This window comes from Neofelis nebulosa, chromosome 9 (assembly GCF_028018385.1).
Source record: "Neofelis nebulosa isolate mNeoNeb1 chromosome 9, mNeoNeb1.pri, whole genome shotgun sequence".
In the NCBI taxonomy this organism is placed as follows: domain Eukaryota; kingdom Metazoa; phylum Chordata; class Mammalia; order Carnivora; family Felidae; genus Neofelis; species Neofelis nebulosa.
The window spans coordinates 140,166,284-140,191,548 of record NC_080790.1 but is presented as its reverse complement, the minus strand read 5'-3'; the positions used below and the strand labels follow the sequence as shown (position 1 = coordinate 140,191,548).

At 62.6% G+C, this 25,265-nt stretch overlaps 3 protein-coding genes across 6 annotated transcripts in view; 1 reads left to right on the top strand and 2 right to left on the bottom strand.

Annotated features, from left to right (window-relative positions):
• MTG2 (mitochondrial ribosome associated GTPase 2) overlaps positions 1-25,265 on the bottom strand; it is a 243,062-nt gene that overhangs the window by 58,202 nt on the left and 159,595 nt on the right. The window lies entirely within an intron of this gene.
• Positions 1,797-16,881, top strand: CABLES2 (Cdk5 and Abl enzyme substrate 2). 2 transcript variants are annotated; one of them, XM_058686139.1, is made up of 11 exons: positions 1,797-2,313; positions 6,037-6,081; positions 9,648-9,719; positions 9,825-9,917; positions 11,090-11,167; positions 11,767-11,875; positions 12,412-12,577; positions 12,970-13,073; positions 13,434-13,540; positions 14,326-14,530; positions 14,703-16,881. In XM_058686139.1, the coding sequence occupies exons 1-11, from the start codon at positions 1,838-1,840 to the stop codon at positions 14,841-14,843; spliced, it is 1,596 nt and encodes a 531-aa protein (XP_058542122.1). In that variant the 5' UTR covers positions 1,797-1,837; the 3' UTR covers positions 14,844-16,881. The 2 variants fall into 2 exon arrangements, with proteins under 2 accessions (XP_058542122.1, XP_058542123.1); XM_058686140.1 differs by lacking the exon at positions 6,037-6,081.
• Positions 16,995-18,178, bottom strand: RPS21 (ribosomal protein S21). The gene is made up of 6 exons (XM_058686168.1): positions 18,072-18,178; positions 17,858-17,920; positions 17,705-17,768; positions 17,514-17,585; positions 17,149-17,204; positions 16,995-17,062 (listed from the first exon to the last, which is right to left on the bottom strand). Exons 2-6 carry the CDS (start codon positions 17,905-17,907, stop codon positions 17,053-17,055), a joined length of 252 nt encoding a protein of 83 aa, XP_058542151.1. The 5' UTR covers positions 17,908-17,920; positions 18,072-18,178; the 3' UTR covers positions 16,995-17,052.

Genomic DNA, 25,265 nt, shown 5'->3' with positions numbered 1-25,265 from the left:
AGATAACAGTCCTCCATCACTCCGTTCCCCCATCACCCCCTTCTCAACTTCCTCGTCTGACATCAGCTCAACTGTTAGCTACCCGTTTGTCAGCTGCCCACCTGCCAGGGCCCCCCCTCTAGTACCACTGGGCAGGACTGAGGGTCCACTCTGTGTCTAGGCACAGCACTTCACAGCTCTGGTCTCACTCCTTCCAGGAGCCCCGCCAGTCACACACAGTGCCCCCACTTCACAGACAGAGGGGCTGAAGGTCGGGGAGGGTAAGCAGCTGACCCAAGGTGGCCCAGCTGGCAGGTGGCAGAGGAGGCCGAATCCGGAGCTCAGGCTCTTGGCTGCCCCAGTCGCCATGCTGCCCACTCCCCGTGCACCGGCAGGTAGCAGCGGCAGTGGGCACCACCCATGGGCACAGGGACTCCCCAAGAGGGACCTTCACAGGGCAGTTCTGCTGCCCGTGAGTGCCTGGCGGCCCGCGTTCGGTCCTCATTACACATTTGGTCAAGCCCCACTTTCTGCCTGACGGGAAACTGTCCGCTCCCTCCCAAGCACAGGAGAGGCCTTGAAGGCCAACTTGGTAGGGCATCGGGAAGAGGAAAGAGGACAGGCCGGACGCTGCGAGAGCCTACCTGTGATGGCAAATGAAAATCAGTGGGAGGGGACATGGCCACGGTGGGAGGTGGGTCTGGGGACTGAAGGGGGAGTGGCCGTGCAGCAGGCCCCAGCTGGGATGGGAGACTCCCTCACTCATCCTGCCCTCACACAGAAGCGCACAGCCAGCTTGCGTCTGCCCCGCCCCGCCCCACGCCCTCCCCAGCAGGGGCTCAGAAGATTCCCTGGATCAGGGTGTGTGCCCAGCAGCTACACGCAGAGGCACTACTGGGCCAACCCAGCAGCAGGTGCCCGGATCTGCAGCAGCACTGCTGACCCCGTGCTGGGATGTCCCTCACTGAGCCTGAGTAATCCTGACCGTACCCTGAAGTCGTTGTCTCAGGCAGAAAGTTGGACAGAGCAGACGAGGTGGTGGCGGGACCCTGTCCCCCCCCCCCCCAAAGACACAGATGGGCTCCTGGGGGCTCCAGAGGGCAGTACCCGAGCATGAAGCCACCTGCTCTGAGGTCAGGGTCACCTGGGTACAGAATGGGAAAGTGAGGCCGAGGCACCACGAAGGCTCAGGTCACGTTGCTGCTGAGGGAACTGCAAGACCCTGCCTGAGACTGAAGGCCCAGCACTGCCCCCATCTGCGCGTAATCCCAGGCAAGTGCCTTCTCCCTTCAGACCCTCAGTGTCTTCCTCAGTCAGTGAGGGAAGCCAGGTGGCACCACCTGCCATTCCAAGGAGCCTTGGGGCTCCTCGAGGAGATGACCCTTTGCAAGCTGAAGCCCCCTCTCCTGCAGAGGGCAGGCGGCACAGCTTCGGCCCCCACACCCCAGCTCCCAGCACCGACACACACCCCAGAGGAGACAAGCGCTGGAGCCTAAAGACTCAGGCTCAACGGAGGCTGACCACGAAATCCGCAACCCAGCAAGAAGAACAGGGCGCCAGCGCCCCGAAGCTCCTGCTTCCGAACCGGGGATTCGAACCCTAGGTGACACGGCTGCCTTGACCGCCGCAGCGGCATTGCCTCTAGGACCCAGGGAAGCCGCCCACCGTCCTCCTCCCCCTCCCCCTCCCCCCAAAGCCAGCGAACTCCGCGGTCCGCCCACCGCGCCGTGCGGGCCAATGAAAAAGCACGACAGCGGTTCATTTGCATGCGGGGCGCCTCGGCCAATGGGCGGCGTTCGCGGGCGCGTGCGCGCAGGTGGGGCGGCAGCGGCGGGCGGCCGGCGGGCTCAGTCCGAGGATGGCCGCGGCCGCGGCGGGTGGAGCCCCGGGCCCGGCCCCCGGCCCCGCCAGGGCCCCGCCGCCCGCCGGCCCCGGCCCCGCCGCCAGGGTCCCGCCGCAGGCGCCCCGGAGGCGCGGGGACTCGCGGCGCCGCCAGGCCGCGCTCTTCTTCCTCAACAACATCTCCCTGGACGGACGGCCCCCGAGCCTGGGCCCGGGCGGAGAGAAAGCCCCGCCGCCGCCGCCCCCGCCGCCGCCGCCGCCCGCCGAGGCCCACGAGCCGCCCGCGCCGCCGCCGGGACCCCCGGGACCCGAGCCCTCCTCCCGCGGGGCCCCGCCGCCGCCGCCGCCCGCGCCCCCCGCCAGCCTGCCCGGGCTGCCCGGGATCGCGGGCAGGGCGTCGGCGCCCCAGGGCCTGCTCAGCCCCGCGCCCGCCCCCGCGCCCGCCGGCCTCGGCCTCGGCCTGGGGCTCGGGCTGGACGGGCAACGCCAGAGGTGAGTGCGGGCCCTGAGCTGCAGCAGCGCGGGGCTGGGGTGACCTGGGGACGTCGACCCGGGAGTGGAGGTGGGCCGGCGACCTGACAGCCCAGGACACTGGGTCAGGGTGACCTGGGCGGGGAGCGTGGGTCCAAGGGATGGGGGTACAGTGGGCCAGGCCCCCTCTGCACAGGACTTAGGGATCGGAGTCACCTGGGGCCCTGTCGGCACAGGACTTGGGGATCAGAAGGTGACCCTGATCTCCTGTGAGCCGCAGACACAGGGTTGGGGTGTCCTGGTTTTGCCAGCCTGAGAAAGAGAGTCTTGCTTGGGACCGGTCAGTCTAAGATGTGGGGGTCAGCATCCTCGGGGCTTGTCCCCAGACACCGGGGCCACGGTCCCCTTAATTCTGCCAGCTCCTCAGCCCTCATCAGCCCCCAGACACACAGTCCTGCCAGCTCTGGACACGCCCCTCCCCAGCCCGCCTTTATCCTGGCCTCTGGATTCTGGAGCACTCTTGTGCGGCCCCTTGCATTCCCTACCTGGGCAACCTCTCCATGTGGGCCAGGGTTCTTCCTGCACCGTGACATCCAGTTTCTGAGTCTTCTGTACCAGGGCCAACCTCCCAGCCTGCCATCCCACAGCTCCCGCTCCCTGGTACACCCCCTACCTCTGTGCAGACTCCCAGCCCTCCCCCCCCCCGCCCCGGTCCCCTCTGGGTTCAGTGTCCCTGGCCCTGTCACACCCCAGCTTGCACTCACTCCGCCTGCTCGGATTCCATTTCTAGGAAGCCCTCGGCCCATTTCGCGGAAGCCAGATCAGCCCCCACCCTTGAGCCCTGCCCCTCCAGTGTGCCTGTGCCCAGAAAGGCCTGGCTGCCAGACGCCCCGCCTCCTGCCCCGGAGACCCTTGCCCAGCCTCCTGCATAGCTGCAGCTTTGGGTGCCCCTTCAGTACTGCTGCCACTACCCTGCCTCCTCGCCCCTTCCTCCAGGTTCCGGGGCTATCCCATGCCCTCCCACTGCCCACCTGCACCTTGAGGACCCATTTGGGGCCTGGCAGTGAGGATGGGCTGTGGTCACAGTCCCTCTGGAAGGCCACCGTGTGCAGGACAGAGCTGCAGGGTGTGCGGAAGGGCCCCAGTGCGGAGCCCCGCAGCCCAGGGCCCTGCAGAGGCCGGCCACTCCTGGGGTCCAGAGGCGGCTCTTCTCAGCTGGAGGTCGTCACGGCTGCACGCGCCATGGTGCCTCCCACCCCCGGCCCTCAGACGGGCATTGGGGTCTTTTCTAGGGCTGTTTTGGTTGGGATGGTTCAGTACGGAATACAAAGCTTGGCTCTCACTTTAGGGTCAGAGCTCTTGTGTGTGGCCCGTGGAGAAGCGCTTGCCGAGGTCACTGTCCCACCACAGACGGAAGTATTTCTAACCATACAGAGGAGCGGCTGCCTCCTGGGCAGGCCGGAAGGACATCCTGGACCCCTTCCACAAACAAGCCTGGCTGCGCTCCGGAGGCGCTTGGGGGGCTGACGGGGGCCAAGGGATCAGAATCCCCAACACGCGGCAGCTCGGCAGCCCGCGTCCGGTCCCCTGGGGGGTGACGTGAGGGTGCTTGTGCGAGAGGAGGCTGACACCGAGAACCAGCTAGTTCCCTAGCAGGAGTCCATCTGTTTTAAAAACAGAGCCCCGAAGCCCACTTGCCCTCGGCCTCGAAGTGGTCGCGGACGGCAAAGCCCGTCTGTCATGGGAGGAGTCGTGGGGCTTCGGAGGGAAGGCGGCTCGCCTGGAGACGGGCCCCAGCTGGAGAGCGATGCGTGTGCTCCCCGCCGTGTGATGCCGGCCGCCCCCTGCCCCTTGCGTGTGCGTGTGCGGACCACGTGTCTGCTCAGCAAGCAGGCCGCCCTGCTGTGGGCCAGACCCTGCGAACCAGCCTGGCCAGCAGCCTGCCAGGGAGGGGCTTGGGGGCCGTGGATGCTGGATGCGACGCCGTAACCAGGAGCCCTGCGAGGCCGCGTGGCCCGTGGTGTCACCGCGCGGCCCATTCCTGGGGTGGGGGAGGGGGGGGTGCAGGGGCCTGAGCTCGGGAGGAGGCTGGCTCGGGATGGGATATGGTGTGGGTCCGGGTGCCCTTCGGTCTTCCTGCTGCGTCCACCCCCATCCCCATGTCCCTCCACCCCTGGCGTGAGCCCGGGTCATGAGCCCACTGTCCCTCCCGGCGGACAGATAGCGGGCCCCCCATGTGGGGACTGTCCATGTCACTCTGAGTTCCCCAGGCCCAGAGACGGGCCCACAGAGGGAGTCGCTGCAGAGTGCGTGAGGGGCGGCCGGCCTAGCAAAGGGGGCTCCTAGCTGCAGGCTCAGTCGAGAATCTGTTGTTTTCCAGGAGCAGGCGGGGGGAGGGCCTCTTCCAGAAGTCTGCACCAGTGTGGTGCTTCGACCCAGGCCTGCAGAACAGACCTGTGCCCATCAGGGGCTCTGTGACCGCTGGCAGGAAGCAAGGCCCCACTGAGCCTCAGTTTACTCCTCTGTGAAGTGCTTCTGCCATGCATACTATGAACCCGAGGGGCTGTGTGAGGCCAGGGGAGGTCACGGGCTCGGCGAGGGGAGGCAGTGGCCAGGGCCAGGCGAGCAGACGCTTGTCACAAGCAGGTTACCAGCGAGTGCTCACACGCAGTCCACAGCAGGAAAGCTGTGTTTCACACTCAGGGTTGAGTCTGGCGTGGTTTTTCCTGCTAAGCCAGTGAGCAAGTCATTGGAATCCCTGTTCCTCTCGAGCCCCCAACTTGGCATTTATTTTCATTTCAACACTGCAGTCGCTTACCACGAGCAGGCAGGACGCTGGGCTCCTCCAGCCGGCAGAAACAGGTGGCCCCCGCCGGGCCCTGTGCCTTCCTCTCTCGCTGCCAAAACAAAGCACCGTGAGCTGGGCGGCTTTGAACAACACAGGGCTTCCTCGCACCGTCTCAGAGCTCATAGGTCTGAGGTCCCGTCTGGAGGCTCCAAGGAAGGGGCCTTCCTGCCTCCCCCAGCTCCTGGTGGCCCCAGGTGTCCCTTGGCTCGTGCGTGGCCTCAGCCCCCCAGTGTCGGCCTCCATCTGCACGTGGCTTCTCCTGGGTGTCTCTGTCTGCACCTGGCGTTTTCCCCTCCTTAGAGGGACACCAGTCATTGCCCACCCTAATGGCCACATCTTAACTTGGTCACATCTGCAAAGATCCTACTTCCAAATATGGTCACGGTCACAGATATCAGGGGTTAGGACTTCAATGTAACTTTTGGGGAGCCCAGCTGAGCCCACCACAGTCCACGTTAGTGTCCAAGGCACTCGTGACCAGGAAGGTGAGCCGGGGCACGGGGGAGCCCAAGGACATTGCTGTGTCAGCTGGGAACGCAGACTCTCGCAATCCTGGAGGGCTCGCGACAGAACGGTGCTGAGAAGGGGCTGAGCATTTTAGCCGCCATGTTGGCCAGGAGCCACCTCGTGTTCCAGAAGCTGCCAAGCTCCTGTCCAAAGTGAGCCAATTTCAGTGGCGCATCTGGCAGTGTGCTCCCAACTCTGATTCGGGGGCTTCTTGCTGGAGGACAGCCAGAGGTGGCAGCCAAGGTTAGAGCTTAGGGGCGCTGTCCCAGGGTGGCTCAGAGGCCTGAGACCTGAACCCCAGAGACCACGCCCTGGGTCCCATGGCCAAGGGGTCTTCAAGCCTCCCTGAGCGGTTGGCTGGAATTTGGGGTTTGTGCTTTGCCTGGCAGGGACTTGGCGAGATGGGGCACCCAGGACCACTACTCCCTGGACAGGTGTGCACCAAGGGTCTGCGAGGTCGGCCGCTGCGCTCGGATGGGCACGGAGCAGGAGAGCGTCTCGGGTCATTGGCACTGGTACCTGTCAGCAGCCTGCTCTCAGCTGGCCTGACCCCTTCCCTGGGCCCCCCCCCCTCAGTTTGGGTGGTCCTCGGCCCTCAAACAGACCTCAGGTGGGCACCCCTGCTCCGTTGGGCGTTTCTGTAGTTACAAAGTAAAGGACGTCCATCAGGTGCTAGAAACTAACAAATAGCAATTTCTCTTCCTGTTTGTGTTTCACGTTTCGTGTTTCGGGGGCAGGTGGGGGGTAATTCTGAGAGCGAGCCGGAGAGCCAGCAAGCCGTGGTCAGTGCGGTGGGCACCTGTGCCCTCGACAGCCTCTCCCACACCCCTGACCTCTGGCCCCTTCTTCCCCAGAGAGTCAGATGGCGAGTAGACACCATCCCGCATACACTGACCTGGGCGCCACGGAGAGGCTTCTGGGCAGGGGAGACCCGTGTTTGCCCAGACATCCAGGGCTGGGGGGTGAGGCAATGCAGGGGGCAGAAAGCCCGAGCTGTGTTCTCTGTAGCTTGTTCGTGGGTGGTGTTTTTCAATGGGGTGTAAAATGCAGGCCCAGCTCTGGGGGCAGCACACGCCCCCCCAGAAGCTCTCCGCAGCCAGTACCCCTCGCACACCAAGACCCCCACTTTGTCACCGGCAGCACGTGATGTGCGGGCACAGAGAGGCGACCACACGCGGTGAGCACGGCGTGCCCGGCCTCCTGCTGACCGCGTCCGCTGCCCCCAGCGAGGAGTGTGCTTCCGCTCCAGCTGCCACAGGGCTTCTGTCCTGCCTGCTGGCCGGACGGACGCCTTTCTGGGTGGCTGTGTCCAGAGAGGCTGAGCCGGGGCACCCTCGGCCAGAGCCCGCCCACGCTGGGTGGCCCATCCTGCCGAGCTGTGTGTGAGGCCCTGCTGGTCTCACCTTGGGAGTCCCCGGAGGGCTCCACATTCCTCCAGAGGAAGCCACCAAAAGACCGGCCAGCAGGTTCTTTGAAAGGGGGCGCTGCGTAAGGGACGGCTGACGCTGCTCCATGTCCTGGGAAGGGCGAGCCCCTCCTGACCACCAGGGGAGGCCCTGGGAAGGTCCTGCGTGTCCACCACCAGGGCTCTGGCCTCGCCTGTGGCTTGACCACCGGCTGTCCTGCTGCCTTTGCTGCCCACGACGCGGTCACCTCCACACCCAAGGATGTTGAGATCCCTAGGAGCCTGCAGGCTGCTCCTCTCCTGCCCACAGACTCACTCGCGGAACGTTCTGCAGCTCACCCCGCCCTCTGCGGACGGATGTGCCCAGTAATGCCGGGGAAGCCGTAAGCTGCACACCCGGGCCTCCCGTGTCCCAGGTGCCCACCCAGACCCACGGCTCGGGGCGCCCTGATCGGGGGCCACAGGTGTTCATCCACGCACTAATGGCATCTCTGGAATGGAGGCCAAGTTCAGCAAGGGAGCACCTGAGGAAACGTCTGGGGCGCGGCCTCAATTCCAGCCACCCCAGCCAGCGCTGCAGCGGTAGTGGTCACACAGACCGCCTGCCCGGGTGCAGGGCCCAGGACCGCCTTACAAGCTACGTGATCTCGGGCAAGTTGCTCGCCGGCTCTGTGCCTCCGTTTCCCCGCCTGCGAACTGAGAGTGAGGGCACGGCCCATCACGTGCCGTTGTTGCGAGGACCGAGCTTGTATGTAAAATGCTCACGAGGAGAGACGAGTGGAAGAAAACCACAGATGTCTGCAAAAGCAACTGGGAACAGATCTTAACAGCTTGGTGAGCTGACTGCCTCAACCCAGAACCCACGGGAGGAGTGAGCCAGGCAGCAGAGCGCCGTGACGCGCCTGCCGCTCCAACGGGCGCCGGGCCACAGGCCGCGTGTGGGGCCGGCGTCCACGGAGGTGGCTGTTGGCTCCGGGCACGCGAGCTCCCAGGCGCGCAGGAGCCACTGGAGCATCGCCTGGGAAATTAGCCGAGGAAATGAGTCTGAGGAAGCCACGCGGGGCTGCTCCGTGGGGCCTCTGAGCCAGCCCTGCAGAGCAGCACACGGACACCCCCGGGGACGGTCGGGCTCTGCCTAAGCCGGTAGGTCCCGCACATCCACCTACTCACCTGGCGCGGGGACGGTGCTCACCTGCACCCACCCCAGGCTTCTCGGGACGCTGGGTTATGCCCGACACGCCCCTCCTGCTGCCTCGTGAGCAGTCAGCGCACCTGCCGCGGAGGCCCCTGCCGCACATCCCCCCGCCACCCTGGCCAGGCCTCAGCGCCCCCCACCAGACTCCCCTCGCACTGACATCCCCCGCCCCGGGCACTCTCCTCCGGCAGGCGGGTGTCCTCCACCGCCACCAGCCCCGTCTCTGGAGGTGGGGCCGCTCTGGGACACCCGGCGTTTCGCCAGAGTTTCCACTGTGTTCAATTCTCATTTATTTTCGATAAGCTTCTGCTGTCTTTGTCATTTTAAAGAAGTAAGCGGAGTGTGGGCTGTGGCTTCGTGATGACAGCCTTGGGGCCCCCCAGACTGCCCTGCTTGTGTGACCTCGGGCAGGTGCCGAGTTGCCACAGGCGCTCGATCCGGCACTCGATCTGTGGCAGGCGGGGGTGGCTGAGCCCCTAGGGCACGACGGCTCCCCGGGGACTCACGGGCTCATAGCGACCTGGATTCCAGGCTGGCTCCACCTGGTGAGGTGGCCTGACCACACCGGGCCTGGATCGTAAGCCAGGGGTCCTGCCGGGGGACAGTGTTGCTCCCAGGCAGGCTGCAGCTCCCAGGAGTGGCGTCCTCTGCCCTGTGCCGCCCCCCACACCGGTCCCCTCCCCAGGAGCCCGCCCTCAGCTCACGTTTGGAGTGAAATAGTGCCACGGACACCGGGGCACCCACCCGGCACGTGCCGGCCCAGGCTGAGCTCAGGACCCGTGTAGCGTCATTTCACAGAACACACGGCCTCAGCCCCCCGGAGCCTCCCTCTTTTGGGGAGGTGTGGGGGCTCAGGGCTCACCTGTGAGATGTGCTTGTGACCCCCACGAGGACTAGGAAGTCGACGAGTGACCAGGTGGTGGTCTTGGTGCCAGTAACCTGGGTGCATGATCTTGACCTGAAGGTGCAGCCTACACAGGCTCTGAACCTTCCCGCTCGAGAAGCCCCCTGACATGGGGGAGGGGGGAGGTTGGGAGCCCTCCAGGAACGATTCCTCCAATCCTGGAAGACTTCCAGAAGCCCCTCCCTGCCTTCAGCCTGCTGTGGCTGAGCGGGAGCTGCCGTGCCCGTCCTGGGCCAGAGAGGGCTCTCGGGACCTGCTGGCCTGAGCTCCGGGAGGCAGTGGGCAGTGGTGGACCAGGGCGCTGGTCCCCCTTGCATTGTTCTGGCACAGTCTGGTCCTGAGTCTTGCCTGAGACTCAGATGTGGCCACAGACGGGCTCCTGACACCATGGCTGTGCGCTGCTGTCCAGCGGGGAGAAGGCCGCGAGCGCGTCTCCAGGTCCGACAGCAGCCGTCTCCCCGGTCTGTTGCTGAGGCCCTGCCCTGTCTTTTTACAGACGGCGAGTTGCCTCCCAGCGCTGCTCTCTCGAGTTCCTGGAAGATGCTGTGGGATGTGCCTCCGTTCAGAGGTGAGGGTCCCGCTGGCTCTGAGACCCTGCGCGCCCCAGCCACCAGGCTCTGGGGCCAGAGGGGCTCTAGAGGGAGGGGAGAGTGACCTGGGGTTTACGTTGCAGAACCAAACACATATCCGGCTCCCCAAGACATAAAGGCCTAAAGAAGACTCACTTCATCAAGAACATGCGACAGTACGACACGAGGAACAGCAGGTACGCATGTGCCACGGGAGCAAGCGTGTGGCCGCCCAGAGGCAGAGCTGGAGTCTGATCCCGGGCCCACGCGTGCAGCCGCGGCGCTGCCCGGCACATCCGCCCTCGAACCCCGTGTCGGCGAGCGGCTCCTGCTTCCCCCAGTGTTCAAGCTCGGGTCCACCGCCCCCTTCCTCTCCGGTGTCCCGGGTGAAGGGCCACCTGGTGGACGCCAGCTTGAGTAGGAGCGCTGAGGTGAAGGGACATCGGAAACAGAGCAGGTGTGGCGACGGAACGTGGCCGGGAGAGGAGGGCAGCGGCGGGGAGGTTACACTACAAGCCGAGATCTGGCTGCCCCAGACAAGGGTGTAGACGGGCAGCCGGGAGGAACTCCTGGGTCTGTGGGTGCTGTGTGGGTGCCCTGAAGGCATTCCCGTCGCCCGTCCCTCACGCCCTATCCTGCCAGCCCTGGGGCATCTGAGCTCCGTGCCCTTCCTGCTGGAGGCCGTGCTGCCAGGCATCCACCCAGTGGCCTTGTCAGGGAGCTCTGTGTTCTAGCAGTGGCCTGGACCCCCCAGTGTGACGGGCCCGTGATGGTGCTGAGGAACAGGCCCAAGCGCTGGGCTGGCTCCCGGGAGCCCCGGGGGGCCAGCAGTCACAGCCAGAAAAGAGGGGAGTCTCCCGCTGCTGGAGCTGGGCCGGGCAGGGTAGATCCGAGCCCAGAGTGGGGGGAAGGGCTGGCCTTCCTGCCACACGCCCCACGCGGGGCGCCTCCTGGCCAGCTTGGCTCAGGACGTAGAAGTAGGTGCTTCTTGGCTCTATCAGCCCCTCCAGGTAGGCTGAGGACAGGCCCCCTGAGCCGGACAGTCCTCTGGGTGCACACCTCTGCTCTTGTGTCCTCCAAAGCCTGGCCTCTCCTGGGTGAGCAGCCCCGACCACTGGCCTCCCGCTGCCTGCACGGGCCAGGCCAGACCTTCCTGTGCTGCACATCCTGTGGAGGGGACGCACCTGCCAGCGGGACCGAGCACCCTCGCTAAGCACCTGCAGGGAACGGGCGAGAGCTGGGACAGCCAGACCGACTGGCTCTCCTGTCCCCTGGACACTCCAGGCAGCTTGCGTGACCCAAGTCTAGGCGGGAAGGAACTTTCTCCTGGAAACACCCGCCACCTGCTCTGACCAACCCTTCCCCCCAGGATCGTGCTGATCTGTGCCAAGCGGTCCCTGTGTGCAGCCTTCTCGGTCCTGCCCTATGGAGAAGGCCTGCGGGTCAGGTGAGTGACCAGGGGGCCATGGGCTAGGCCCCCCTCCCCCCCGGCTCGCAGTGGCCTCACGCCGAGGCCAGCAGACCCGCTTCTGCCAGAGCGCCTCGGGAGCACCGAAGGCCATTGGGGTCCTGGTTCTCTGGGAGGGGTGTGTCCGCACGTTACTTACACGCAGTTGCCTTGGGACGGTCCTCTTCATGGGGATGCGTCCTGTGGCCGACCCTGGCGAGTGCATCCCGGCATAGCTCCAGGAAGGTGACCGTCAGGGCAGAGATAGCACCACAGGACCTGCCGTGAAACAGCAGTAGAGAAACCTGCCAGGCGAGGGGCCTGGGTGAAGCTGGCCCGGGGGGAGGCCTAGGGAGAGGCTGGCGCCGACCCATTACTGCCAGCCTGCAGGTGTTCTCACAGGAAGTCCGTGGGGCTGGGAAGGGGCAGGACTGGGCAGCGCGGGGCCCAGGGTCCTTGCCCTGTGCCCGAGGCAGTGCTGGTACAGTTCCCGTCCCCCGGCTCTGGGCCTGGCGGGCGCAGAGCGGGGGCCCCTGCTCCCCTGCCGCCTCTGGGGACAGAGGAAGGCCTGGCAGCCGCCTCCCCCCCGTGCATTGCAGTGACCTGCGGGTGGACGGCCAGAAGCAGAGGCATCCGTCGGGCGGCGTCTCCGTGTCTTCCGAGATGGTCTTTGAGCTGGAGGGCGTCGAGCTGGGAGCAGATGGGAAGGCAAGAGTGGAGGCCGCGCTCAGTCCGGGCTGGTGGGTGGGCTGGGAGCTTGTGCTCGCCCAGGCGATCAACACGGAGCTGGGTTTTTCTTGACTCCTAAAGTGCAGGGTGTCGGGAGGAAGCCACACAGCCCTGTGAAGACAGGCCCCTCACCTCGCTCAGCAGCGAGCTGATGGGAAACGGCGTGAGTTGGGCGGGGGCCCAGGCGCTGCCTCCGTGCTGGAAGTCAGAGGTCAAGGGCTTCAGAGGCAGCAAGGTTCCTGTGCTGCAGATCCCATGTGGGGGATGGCGCAGGTGGCATTCTGGGACGTTCTTGTTACTGATAACACTAGCGTCAAGTGTTGGTGTAACAGGGAGGGATGCCCGGGAGCGTTAGCTCTCAGTGGGTCCTTCCTTGTCCCCATGCGGGTGGCATTCGTGTGGGGGCTGCCTGCAGCAGAAGGAGTAAGGCACAGCTTGCTTGGACTTCTGGTCTTACGAGGGGCTGTGGACCCGGGGATGACTGGGACTGAGCCCTGACACCCGTTCCCCTCCAGGTGGTGTCTTATGCCAAGTTCTTGTACCCTACCAACGCCCTGGTCACTCACAAGACAGACAGCCACGGCCTGCCACCCCAACCCCGGCCCAGCATCCCCCGGGCTCTGCCAGGGTCAAGATACAAACCTACCCCAGCCAAGTCAGCACCAGCCGGCACGGATCTAGGTACCCCACGTGCCCTAACCGGGTGCCGGGCAGGCAGCCACACCAGCTGGGCAAGGGACACACTGTGGCAGGCAGACCAGAATCACACTGAAGCCTATAGCCCCCGGTCCAGACGGGGAGCCAGGCTTGGGAGAAGGGAGCAGACGGCCTGTGCTTCATCCACCCAGGAAATGGAGAGATCCCATGTCCACACACAGCTCCGGGGCAGGGGCAGGGGTCTCTCGGTCAGGACATCCTTCCACCCAGCCCTCAGGGACAGGGAACCGTGGCCTAGAGTCCCTCCCAGACCCCAGAAGTGTTGTTCCCCAGGGGCTAGTCCAGGGTTCCAGCTGAGGCTTGGGTTGGCCAGAGCCCTGGGCTCATGGTCGGTCAGGGCTGTCCTCTGCACACAGGGACTGACGCAGGGGACACGCTGGAGTATAACCCCAACCTCCTGGACGACCCACAATGGCCCTGTGGCAAGCACAAGCGGGTCCTCATCTTCGCATCTTACATGGTATGGGGGGCGACGGTGCAGGCCCAGTCCACATGCCTCTGGGTGTTCAGGGGCAGGCTGCGGGCGAGCCGCCAGGGCAGGGCTACTGGGCCCCCCACCCCAGGGCACCAGCACCTCGGGGCAGCAGGGGGTGTGCAGCAGGCCAGAGGCTGCGCTGACCACACCACCCTGGCAGCCTGGGTCACCACTCTGCATCCCAGGCTCTGGGACCCTCTGTCCTGAGACGTGTCCTCCTCCGATCTGCTGCCTGAAGCCATTTGCAGACCCAGGCCAGCGTGAAATCAGCCCCCAGGGTCTCGGGTGGGTGGCCCCCAGGGCTGTGCGGGGCCGACCCCTACCCTGCGGCCTTCTCTCACACAGACCACGGTAATAGAGTACGTGAAGCCCTCTGACCTCAAGAAGGACATGAATGAGACCTTCCGGGAGAAGTTCCCACACATCAAACTGACACTGAGCAAAATCAGAAGGTAAGGGGACTGAGGAGAGATCTCTGGGCCCTGCCACCGTGATGAGGCCGTTCCTCCCCTCTCCTGTTTCTGGTAGGTTCTTGAGCTTGCTAAGTCCAATGTGCCCCGCCCAAGTCCCCTCCTGCTATCTGACCAGGCCAATATCAGCAGTTCCCCACCCCACCCCACCCCCCGCCCGCCACCTCCATGGGTCAGGCCCCCTCAGTGCTGCTTGCACCCACACCTGCTCGCCCTGCTCCCTGATGCCCGTAACCACACAGGAGGTGGGCACTGTGGTGACCCCATCTGACAGACGGGATCGAGGGCCGAGGAGGCTTGCCCAAGACCTCAGCGAGTTAAGCGGTGGACCGCCCGGAGCCCAGGCAGCCTGGCCTAGTTGGGACTCCTGGGGATCGCCCTTCCCTGGGCCCTCCTCACCCCACTGTCTCACTGTCCCCCCCCACCAGCACCAACGGGCTTCGCTGAAGGTCCAGACACTGCTTCAGGGCCTTTCCGCGGTGCTGTTTCTCCCCACATCGTCTCTCTCGCAGCCACAGGGGAGCAGGGACTCTGTCCTCTGTGGTGGCCCCTGGAGGCCAGCATGGGCTACCCGGTACACCTCGGGGGAGGGGCAAGGGGAAGCCAACATCCGCCTGCTTGTCCAGCAAGCTGCGGCCCCTAACGCCGGCCGTGCCCACCTGGAGGAAATGGTGCCTTCTCAACGGCCCGGAGGGCCACCCTGGAGCAGGGAGAGGGGCGGCCACTTCCACTGCCCGTCAGCACCCGGCTTCCGTGTAAACCCGCAGTTTAAAACGGGAGATGCGGAACCTCTCTGAGGAGTGCAGCCTGGAGCCTGTGACGGTGTCCATGGCCTACGTGTACTTCGAGAAGCTCGTCCTGCAGGGCAAACTCAACAAGCAGAACCGCAAGCTATGCGCCGGGGCGTGCGTGCTGCTCGCCGCCAAGATCAGCAGCGACCTCCGCAGGAGCGAGGTGAAGCAGCTCATCGACGTGAGTGCGCCCGGCCCCGCCCCCGCCCCCGCCCCCGGCTCCGCCCCCGGCTCCGCCCCCGACCTGCTCTGGACCAGGGTGGGGCGTGGCTTGTGCAGAACCCGGCTGGGGCGGAGCGGCTGGTGCAGAGCTGGGGCTCCGCATAACCTCCCTCCTCCCTCCTCCCGTGCAGAAGCTGGAGGAAAGGTTTCGGTTCAACAGAAGGGATCTGATCGGGTTTGAGTTCACGGTGCTGGTGGCCTTGGAACTCGCGCTCTACCTTCCCGAGGGCCAGGTGTTACCTCACTACAGACGCCTCACGCAGCAGTTCTAGCCCAGCCTGGCCTCTGCCCGGAGGGCGGCCACCCCTCCCACACCGCCCAGACGCCCCGGCGCTCAGGGCCCCAGGGATGTGTCCGTGTGAGCGGCCGCCCGGCAGGGACGCGCCTGCCCCTCAACTGATGCCGCTGTCCCTGCACACCTGCTCCCTTGGAGGGACACCGCTTTCATTCCAAAGCACACCACCCGCCATGGTACATTCCTGAGGATCTTCTCGCATTTTTACGCGAGCAAAACGTGAGGTTTTATTTTTTTTCATGTGCCTGAGACCGACCCGATCCTCAAGTGGTCATTTCGGCATCTTTCCTTTGCACCGCCTGGTCTTCCGCAAACCACCACAGCCCCTGCGCTCACATCGCAGAGATCTGGGTTTCCAGAGCCTGCTGAACACTCTGGAATTGCAGAAGTTGGCGTCTCGAAACATTAGTCTTGGCTCTCTCCGGTTGTCATTGGTGGACACAGCTCCCTCCCGGCCCAGCTGAGCCCCTCGGGGATGCCCACTGGCCTCCCCCGGCCTCCTTCCACAGGCGGAGCTCTGGCATCAATGCAACCAGGGCAGACTCCGGTTTCTCTCTCTTTTTACTCCAAGCATCGTGTCACTGTGAAATCCTGATGCCCGAGCGTCACACACGCCAGCAGGCCTCCGCGCAGACGCTAGCCCCCCCGAGGGGGGACCCACCCTTCACCTCTCACCGGGAAACCCTGCTTGCCTGCGACACTCTGGACCTTCAGGATGTTTGTTGGACTGCTTGATCCTGGCTCTTGATCTCTCTAAGCAATGTCGTGATGGAGAAAACCAGTGTATTTATTGTTACTTGGGATTTGGTTTGATGGGTCTTAAGGGAACAAAATCTGGTCGAGAGCAGTTGAGGCCGTGACTTGGAACACCACACTTGACTCTCAGGCAGGCAGGAGGGGGGTGGGCTACTCCACAGCCCCCACCGACGGCCCCATCTCCCTGGGGGGTGGGTGCACACACCTTTCTTCGTAGGCAGGACGCAGTCTTGGCTGTCACACGAAGCAAGCCCAGGGAGTGGTGGTTGTCACCTGTGTGCAGGCCTGTGCCCCTTCTCTCAACAGGGCCCGTGTTTGGCTTTCCCAGGTCTGCGTGTCCTTCCTGCACGTTCTGTGGCCCGGTTCTCCAGCTCACTGTCCCGTCAAACACTGAAGAACCAAGGATGATTTCCCTCCCTGGGTCAGCTGGCATTAAAAATGACCACGTTGGCTGGGCCATTAAGCTGCTTCCCTGCCGTCCTACAAACCTGTCAGTCTGTGCGACAGCCCCACCCTGTATTGTGTGTGAACTGATGCTTTTGCCAAAAGGAGACACCGGTTCTGCTCATCACAACGCTCAGGCACCGGCGGCTCAGCCTGGACCCCAGCACCCGTGTCTGCATGCAGGCCAGCTGTTCCTCTTCCCCCGGGGGATGAAGCCCAAGCCTGTATTCCAACCCTATTTATTGTGGGATAAACTCCCTGTCCCTCTCGACGGCCCCTAATGCACACGTCTGGGACGGACGAGGGCGGGAGGGAGCTGAGATACAGGTGCTTTTCTGCTTTCCTCCTGGGCAGCAACGTGTGCAGCCCTCGTATCTCAAGGACACTCTAGTGTTACAAGCGCCGGAAGGGACGGATTCCCAGACTTCACCTCAAGAGGGCATGCGTCCTCGTCCGCAACAACTTCCACTAAGGTGTTCAAACAGCTGACAGCAGTTTAGGGTTCTGTGTTCCCATAGTAAGATTTAGTCCTTCACAGACCTGTAACTCTCCCTTTGGTGTGTCCTGTCCTCGATGCCAAAAGCTGCTTGTGTGGCGGTCAGTGATCACTGCAGCAAAGCCAGTATTGAAGCCAAACGTGTCTGAGCCCCTCACTCTCTAGATCGAGCCCAGACATCTAAGAGGCGGCTCCGAAAGCAGCTGTGCATTTAAAACTGTGCTAAGCGACTATCTGACCTCAATGTCAAGTCACATGTCATTTGTTTGCAAACGGTAATGTATTTGTGGTTCAAAGTAAAATGTGATTTTGCAAAGTATGCCACACGTTGCCTCCTTTCAGCTGACCAGCCGCGTCCAGCTTTACAGCAGCCCTCACACTGATGCCCAGAGGAACGCATTCACACTCCCAGAATGAACCAACACAGGTGGGTTTTGCTATTTTTGTTATTTATTTACGACAAACATCTCACATCTGTAATCCTCTCTGGTCAGAAGTTCCTAGGACAAAAGTAAGGACGACGTTAAAACCTCATTTCAGGAAAGGTCCCAGGCCTCTGTGCCCAAACACAGGCCATCTTACTTACTTTGAAACGATGCCATCGGCCTTGGCCAGTCGTAGGATGGAGTCATCAGACTCACCCTGGAAAAAAAGTGTTCGACTATCACCCCTGCTACCCCCAGCTGGCAGGAGGTCCAGTGGACAGGCCTGGCGCACGGCCTCATACCTGATTATGGGGGGGCGGGGGGGGGGGGGGGGACCTGAGTGCTTTCTCGGGGGTTCCTATCTTGGGCCCCTTAGCACCCCTATTCCGCGGCAGGAAGGGGCAGGCGGCTAGCACAGCCCCACAAGTTCACCCACTCTGCCCACAAATCTACTCGAGCCTCCAGAAAGGAAGACCCCCTTCCCCACTCAACCGCATACCCGGTGCCCAAAGCCAGGGAAACTCACCATCCTCCGGATAGCCCCGCAGATCGCATAGGTTTTAAACTGGCCGTTAAACCTACCCGTCACCTTGTCAACCTGCAAATCGTCAACGCGAGTCATAAAACTCTGGGGTCCGGAAGTGCTCAGCCCGCTAGGCCACCCGGACCTGGCTTCGGCCGCCCTGGGGGCGGGCCCACTGCCTCCGCCCGGCTCACCTCGGCCACGTTCATCTGGATGGACGCGTGGTCCTTGGCGCCGATGATGCGGTTGCTGGCGGAGCTGCGGGGGGGAGGGGGGAAGGGGGGGCGGTAAGCGGAGTGAGCGGGGGGGGGGGGGGGGAGCGGGGGCGGGTGGAAGGGCTCGCTCACCATTTCCGCGGCACGTACAGGTCCACGAACTCTCCGGCGTCGTTCTGCATGTCGACGGCAAGCCTGCGAGACCCCGAGGCGCCGTGAGGCCGGGCCGCGTCTCCGCTGCAGCCGCCCCGGCCCCCGCGCCGTCTCCCCAAGCCGCCCCGGCCCTCGGGTGTCGGCTCCCGCCCGGAGCCCCCGCCCGGAGCCCCCGCCCGGCCGCGCGACCCACCTGCTGCCACCACCACCACGAGCGCGAGCGCAGAAAGGAAGCACTTCCTCCGCCGGCGGCGGTATTGGAGGACGGGGCGGGGCCTCGGCGAGTGCTTCCGGGTCGCGACGCGGGGCGCCGCCGGTTGCCCTGACGCACTTCCGCTTCCGGCGGACGGGGCGGGACCTGCGGGTGGCGGCGCCCGGCGGACTCGCGGGAGCCGGTGGCGGGCCCAGGCAGGCGTCGCCGGACTGGGGGACGCCCGGGCCTCCGCGGCTTCTGCTTCGGCTGTCAGCCCCGCGTGGGCGGGCGGGGGCCGTGCAGACCCCTCCTGGGACTTCGTCCGCGACAGTGGCCGAGCGGGAGGAAGCCTCGAGCAGGCTGGGAGGCGGCGGGCGGACTTGGGGTCCTCTCTAGGGCGCGGGGACACCGCTCTCGGGAAATCGAGGTCGGGGCAGGGAGGGGACGCTGCCAAGCTCCCGGGGCAGGACCCGCTGAGACCTGCCTGTGTCTGCATGTGGGTCAACCCAGCTAGTCCTGGTGATCAAGAGATTCTGTAGCTGGAAGGTGGGAGAGGCAGCTAGACTACCAGAGTGCCAGGAAGGAGAGAGTAGCAGAGAGAGGTCTGCAGAGGGATCTTCCTCGAGTGTTCAGCGGAATAGGGACCCCGGAAATAAACCACATATGTGGTCAAATGATGTTCTACAAGGCTGCCAAGACCACTGTGGGGGGGGAAGGACTGTCTTTTCCACAAACGGTGCTGGGAAAATGGGACATCCGCATACAAAAGAAGGAAGCTGAACCCTTACCTCAACACCTTATGTAAAAACGATGTGGATCAAGGACCTAAAACAAAATTTTTTTTTAATTTTTTTCTTTTTTAACGTGTATTTATTTTTGGGATAGAGACAGAGCATGAATGGGGGAGGGTCAGAGAGAGGGAGACACAGAATCCGAAACAGGCTCAGGCTCTGAGCTGTCAGCACAGAGCCCGACGCGGGGCTCGAACTCACGACCGCGAGATCATGACCTGAGCCGAAGTCGGCCACCCAACCGACTGAGCCACCCAGGCGCCCCTAAAACAAAATTCTTAGAAGAAAACCTAGGGCACAGGCTTTACGACATCGGACCCGACCATGATTTTGAAATGAGACCAAAGGCATGGACAAAAACGAAAAATCGCGCCTCATGAAAATTTTTAGGATTTGTGCATCAAAAGACACCATCAGCAGGGTAAAAAAGCAACCTACGGAATGGGAGAATATGTTGCAAATCATACACCTGGTGAGGGATCAATATCAGGATATAGAGAGAACTAAAACTAAACAAAACCTGTTTTAAAAGTAGGCAAAGGGGGCGCCTGACTCTCGATTTGGGGTCAGGTCATGATGTCCGTGCTGACAGCACAGAGCCTGCTTGGGATTCTCTCTCTTCTCAGTTTCTCTCTCTGTGCCTCTCTTTCCCTCAAGATGAATGTATCAACTAAAAAGAAGGAGGAGGAGAAGAGGGAGAGAAAGAAGTAGAAAAGAGGAGGAAGAAGAGAAAATTTTAAAAAGAGGCAAATGTTGGCACGGTTGCGGGAAATTGGAGCTTTTGCTCATTGTTGGTAGAAATCTGAACCGTGCAGTCATCGTGGGAGATAGTATAGTGGTTCCTCAATTAAAGATAGAATTCCCGTATCCGATAACTCCACTCCTGAGTGTACACACAAAAGAATTGAAAGCAATGTCTCAAAACAGATACTCGCACACCCATCTGCAGCCGTATTACCCACAACAGCCAAACGGCAGAAGCGACCCGTATGTCCGTCGGTGGGTGAATGGGTGAACAAAATGGTCTACACGTACAAGGGAATGTTATTCGGCCTTAAAAAGGAAGGACATTCTGACACACCGGGTATAGTTAAACCTCGAGGAAATTATGCTGAGAGAAATTAGCCAATCACACAAAAGACAAATGCTGCACAATGACACTTCCACGAGGCACTCAGAGTCGTGGAGATCGGAGAATAGGGTGGTAGTTGCCATCGTGTGGGAGAGGGAAACGGAGCTAGTGTTGAACAGGGAGTTTCAGTTTTGCAAAGTGAGTTCTGGAGTTGGATGGTGGTGATGCTAATGCGTCATTAGAGTATTTAACACCATCGAGCCGTACGCTTACAAATGGTTAAAGTGGTAGGTTTTACATCTGCGTGTGTGTTTTAATGTTTGTTTTTGAGGAAGAGAGTGTGAGTGGGGGAGGGGCAAGCGGAGGGAGGGGGAGAAAGAATCTTAAGCAGTCTCCACGCTCAGCTTGGAAATATCCAGATCTCTATTTATTTTAGTGTTTATTAATTTTTGAGAGAGAAACAGAGCAGGGGAGGGACAGGGAGAGAGGGAGACGGAGTCAGAACCAGGCTCCGGGCTCCAAGCTGTCAGCACAGAGCCCGATGCAGGGCTCGAACCCACAAACCGTGAGATCATGACCTGAGCCAAAGTCGCCCGCTTAGCTGACTGAGCTACTCAGGCGTCCCAATATTTATTTATTTTAAAGACTTTATTTTTAAGTAATCTCTACACCCAACATGGGTCTCAAACGCACAGCCCCAAGACCAAGAGTTGCATGGCTCCACCAATGAGCCAGCCAGGTGCCCCATGTTACGTGTATTTTAACACAATATTTACGTATTTTTTAATGTTTATGTAATTGTTTTGAGAGAGTGAGCAAGCGGGGGAGGGGCAGAGAGAGAGAAGGAGAGAGAATCCCAAGCAGGCCCCACACTGTCAGCACAGAGCCTGAGGGTGGGGCTTGATGTCATGAACTGTGAGATCATGACCTGAGCTGAAATCAAGAGTCAGACGCTCAACTGACGGAGCCCCCCAGGCACCTCCAAAACAATTTTTAAAAATGTAAGATGATAGGAAGCACACACATGGGTGTGCACCTCCTTTCCTCTAGGGCAGAGTCTCAAGGCCAAGTTCTTCAAGGGAAAGAAACTTGTGTCCCCCACCCTGTGGCCCAGGAAATCTGGATTTACTCTTATGAAACATTGCTGTCCAAGGTCCCAGGTCCCACCTTGGAGCAAGTAAGTAGTTCCTGATGGCAGCCAGGTACCGGGGGAGAGAGGGCTGCAGACAAGATCCTAGGTAGGGATGGCCTCGTTGTGCCTGTGCTGTCCCCAGCAGCCACTATGGGGCGTCCGAGAGCTGTGTCTACACTGCCTACAGCTGCGCTGGGGCCCTAGGGCAGAGGCTCACCTGTTTGTTCCAGGCCCACATCTCTGGAACTGAAGGGGGCTGAGCCGTCTCCCTCAGGCCCCTGGTCCCTTGTCCGCGGGGTGAATTGTTTACTGAGCTTCCTCTGGGGTCTCCAGGTTGGGCAAGGGCCAGTGGCCGGGTGGAACAAAGGCAGCGGGGGGCAGGAGGACCTGGCACTTGAAGACAGGCTGAGCCCTTTTTGTAGATCCCAGGGCAGCCTCCAGGAACTCAGCAGCAGCTGTCCAGCAGGGTGGTGCCGTCCAGGGTTCCTGAGTGCACCTGTTTCTACTCAAGAGTATATGCCTGTGGGGTGCCTGGGTGGCTCTGTTGAGTGTCCGACTTCGGCTCAGGTCGTGATCTCATGGTTTGTGAGTTCGAGCCCCGCATCGGGCTGAGAACCTGGAGCCTGCTTTGGATTCTGTGTCTGTCTCTCTCTGCCCCTCCCCTACTCACGATCTCTCTCTCTCTCTCTCTCTCTCTCTCTCTCAAAAATAAACATTTAAAAAAATTGATAAGAAAATCAAAAGAAAAAAGTATACACCTGCTTCTGCCCCACTTTACCCTCCCAAGTGCTCTTGATAACCTTGACTTGTCAATATCACATCAGGATCACAAGTCAAGCTTGCACTGTCCCTCTATTTCTTAACCCTCAGATAAATTACTCAGCTGCCTCCTTCTGGCCAGGAAGTAGGGACAACGGTAGAGCCACCCCACAGGGCTGGGTGGTCTGCATTCAACTAGTTAACACATGCAGTGCTCAGAACGAGTGCGGCACTCAGGAAACCCCCAGCCTGCTAGTGTTCATCACCACCACCATCACCATCATCACCACTACTGTTGTCATAATGTGGTTCCAGGTCATACGGTTGGGTTTGAATCGTAGGCTGGTGACTGGCAGCTTGCACCAAAGACACCTCGATCTCATACGGGTCCCTGTTCAGGCTGCCCGGGGAGGGCGATGGCGGCCAACAGCAGCTGCTTGGTGTCTGTGCAGCAGCCACGTCCTGCAGGCCCCCCCGCATGCACAGGTAAACGAGGCCCTGAGACGTGGGGCAGCTCAACCTTCCAGGGGCGCCTCCCCCTCCTCCTCCCAGAGCAGCTGTTTCTGGGCCAGGCACGGCCGGGCCGGTCTGAAATGCATTGTGTGTGGAAGGGAACCGGCCAGAACCAGGAAACCCTCCTTCCGGGCCCGGGGCGGGGGCCAGGGTGAGCGGCAGGTCAGGGCCGACCAGACCTGCCCAGGAGTTACAGCCACCAGCCCCTCCGGCCTGCCCTCCATTCCCTTGAGAGCAGGCCTGGCTCACCTCCCTGGGGCTTGTTGGCGGGGGGGGGGGGGGGCGGGGAGTGTGCAAGCCAGTGAGCCACCAACCAGGGCCTGGCCCCACAGCCTCCCAGGCTTTGGGATCATCGTCTGACCTCAGAGAGACACAGGCAGTCACCGGCCCTCCCTGGTCTTGATGAGGGTCAAGGGAGGTCACGGTGGGCGTGCGGCACCCCCCATATGGGTCAACATAACTGGCCCAGAGCTTAGGGCATCTGGCATCGTTACTCAGCCTATCGGGGCCCCAGGGAGCGTAGAGGGGCCAGGCCAGTGCCCCGTCCGTTCTATTTTACCTTGTTTTATTTTTTCATCTTGTCGTTTACTATTTAGCTTTCTTTTATGTATCTGTCATTTTGTTTTTCTATTTGATTTTTTTCATTGAGACATGATAAAAAGCACAAATACAAATCCTGAGTGTTCCACCCGCTGGATGCTTCGCTCCGCTGTTCACCTAGGCAGGCAGGGCTCCCCATGACCATGCAGGATGGAGTCAGGCTCTGGTGGGGCCAGTCCCCTCCCCCCCCCCCCACCGCCCCCACCGCCCCTGCCCCAGCTCCCAGGAGGCTCATGCAGGCCTTCTCAGGACACAGGTGACGTGCTGGGGAGTACGGTAGGGGCTGAGCTAGGCGCTTGGGGCTCATCTGTGCACCGGGTCCACCTGGAGGGGCCAGCTGACAGCAGGGGGGTACTGAGGTCGGACACCCAAGACTGTCCCGCCTCCTGGCCCCACCCCTCCTGTGGGGGCTGGCCACAGAGGTCTGAGCCAAGTGACAGGAAAGGAGGCCCTTCCGTCCGAAGCACACACAGGGCGTCCAGCTGGCTCGTCCCCGCAGACACACAGGGTTTGCCAGGCTGGCCGGAGGCCAGCGCATCCCAGCCCAACCGGGTGGGGATCCAGATTCAATGGGAAAGCACGGCAAAGCGCAGGCAGCAGAGCCCCCCGGGGCGGGGCACAGGCCAGGGTCCGACCCCAGGCACAGACGGAGCCCCCACGTCCAGGCAGTGACTCGGGCGGGGGGACCTGGGAAAGGCCTGGGTTCCGGCGCCGTCCCCCTGCCCCTAGGCCTTCTCCCCTTCTGCTTCCCCATCAGGAGGTTGGAGCTGTTGTCCCCACACCCATGGGTGGAGATCAGGGCTCAACAGGACAGGGGCGGCTGGGAGCCCGGTGAGCGGCACAGAGACGGAACGGTGCCACACCCGGGGGAGCGCTCTGGTCAGGGAGACGGAGAGCTGCTGTCCCCGTGGGAAGTGGGCCCAAGGGTGACCCTGCAGCACTGCCCAGGTCTCAGCCTGCCTGTGCCCGGGCTCCGCAGGAGTGGGTGTCCCCGGCACCCGGCCAGGCAGCCAGGACAGGGAGCTCTGGGCCTGGCACTTCTGAGGGAGGTTCACGCTTCCTGCCTGTGAACCAGCAGCTGGGGAAGGCCCCACAGAGGCCCCATGACGACACTGTGAGCCCATTTTACAGAGCAGGAAGCTGAGACCGAGGGAGAGGACGTTTCCCCCACCCCCAGCGTCACATGGCTGGGGCCACGCGGGCTGACGGGTGAGATGATCACAGCCAGGCCCCGGCCTCTGCGCTGGAGAGGAGCTTGGCCGGTAGGGTCTCAGGCGCGGGCACCTTCAGAACATCCCTTACCTTCGTCTGTGCCCCAGCGACACGCCCCGTGGGCCTGAGCTGGACGAGACAGGTAGATGGGCAGGTCCCCAGCCCTGGGCGCTGAGCTGGGCCCTGCCCCCCCCAGGGTGCATCAGCAGCTGCCCAAACAGGCCCAGAGGCAAGGTGGAAAGTGACGGAATCCAAATTCCTGTCCCAGGCCTGTGGGTCTGGCCCGGGCTTGTCCGGCTGGCTTGGCCAGCCGCCAGCTCCCGCCCCTCCCCACCGCCAGCTCTGCAGGCACTCTGGGCCTCTGCGGCCCCTCCACCCGCCAGGACCTCCACCCGCCAGGACCTCGTGTGAGTGGCAGTGGGAAGGCAGTGGTGCCGGGAGCTGTCCTGGGCCCAGGCTGGGCCCCGGACACTACAGTGTGCGAGACCGACGGTCCCTGTCCCCAGAGAGCTCGTGACCCAAGGAAGAAGGCCATAAGCATCTCATCTCAGGTGTAGGACAGTGGGTCCCACCCAGGAGCTGTCCCCCCCACCAGGATCCCTGCCAGGACATCACAGCTGGGGGGGAGGAGAGGTGCTCCTGGCCACCAGCGGGTGCGGGCCAGGGGCGCTGCTCAGCCAGCCGCCCGTGGTGCCCACGACGGCCCCTTCGGGAGGCCTCGGGCCCAGAATGCCTGGTCTAGGGTTTTGAAGGGCTACGTAGGCTGGGCGGTCAGAGAAGGGATGTCCGAGGAGGGACAGTGCCACGGAGTGACCAGCCCTGAGAGGTGCCACGCCTTTAACACCGGCCACCCCAGTGCCCCTGCGGACAAGGACTGAGTGATGGGCGCCCTGGAGTGGGGGCGGGAAGAGGTGCTGGGCTGGGGAATTCCAGAAGGCAGAGGCTCTCCTGCCAGGTTCTCAGCTCCCTGCAGCCCCTGCCACGTTCCTCCCCTGGGTGGGCAGGCGATGGGGCTCAGTGCACTCCCGGCAGAGATACAGCGGGCCCGGGAGCAGCCCGCACCAGCCTCCTGAGTGACCCAGATCACTGTGCAGGCCCCAGGGGCCTGCTTCCTG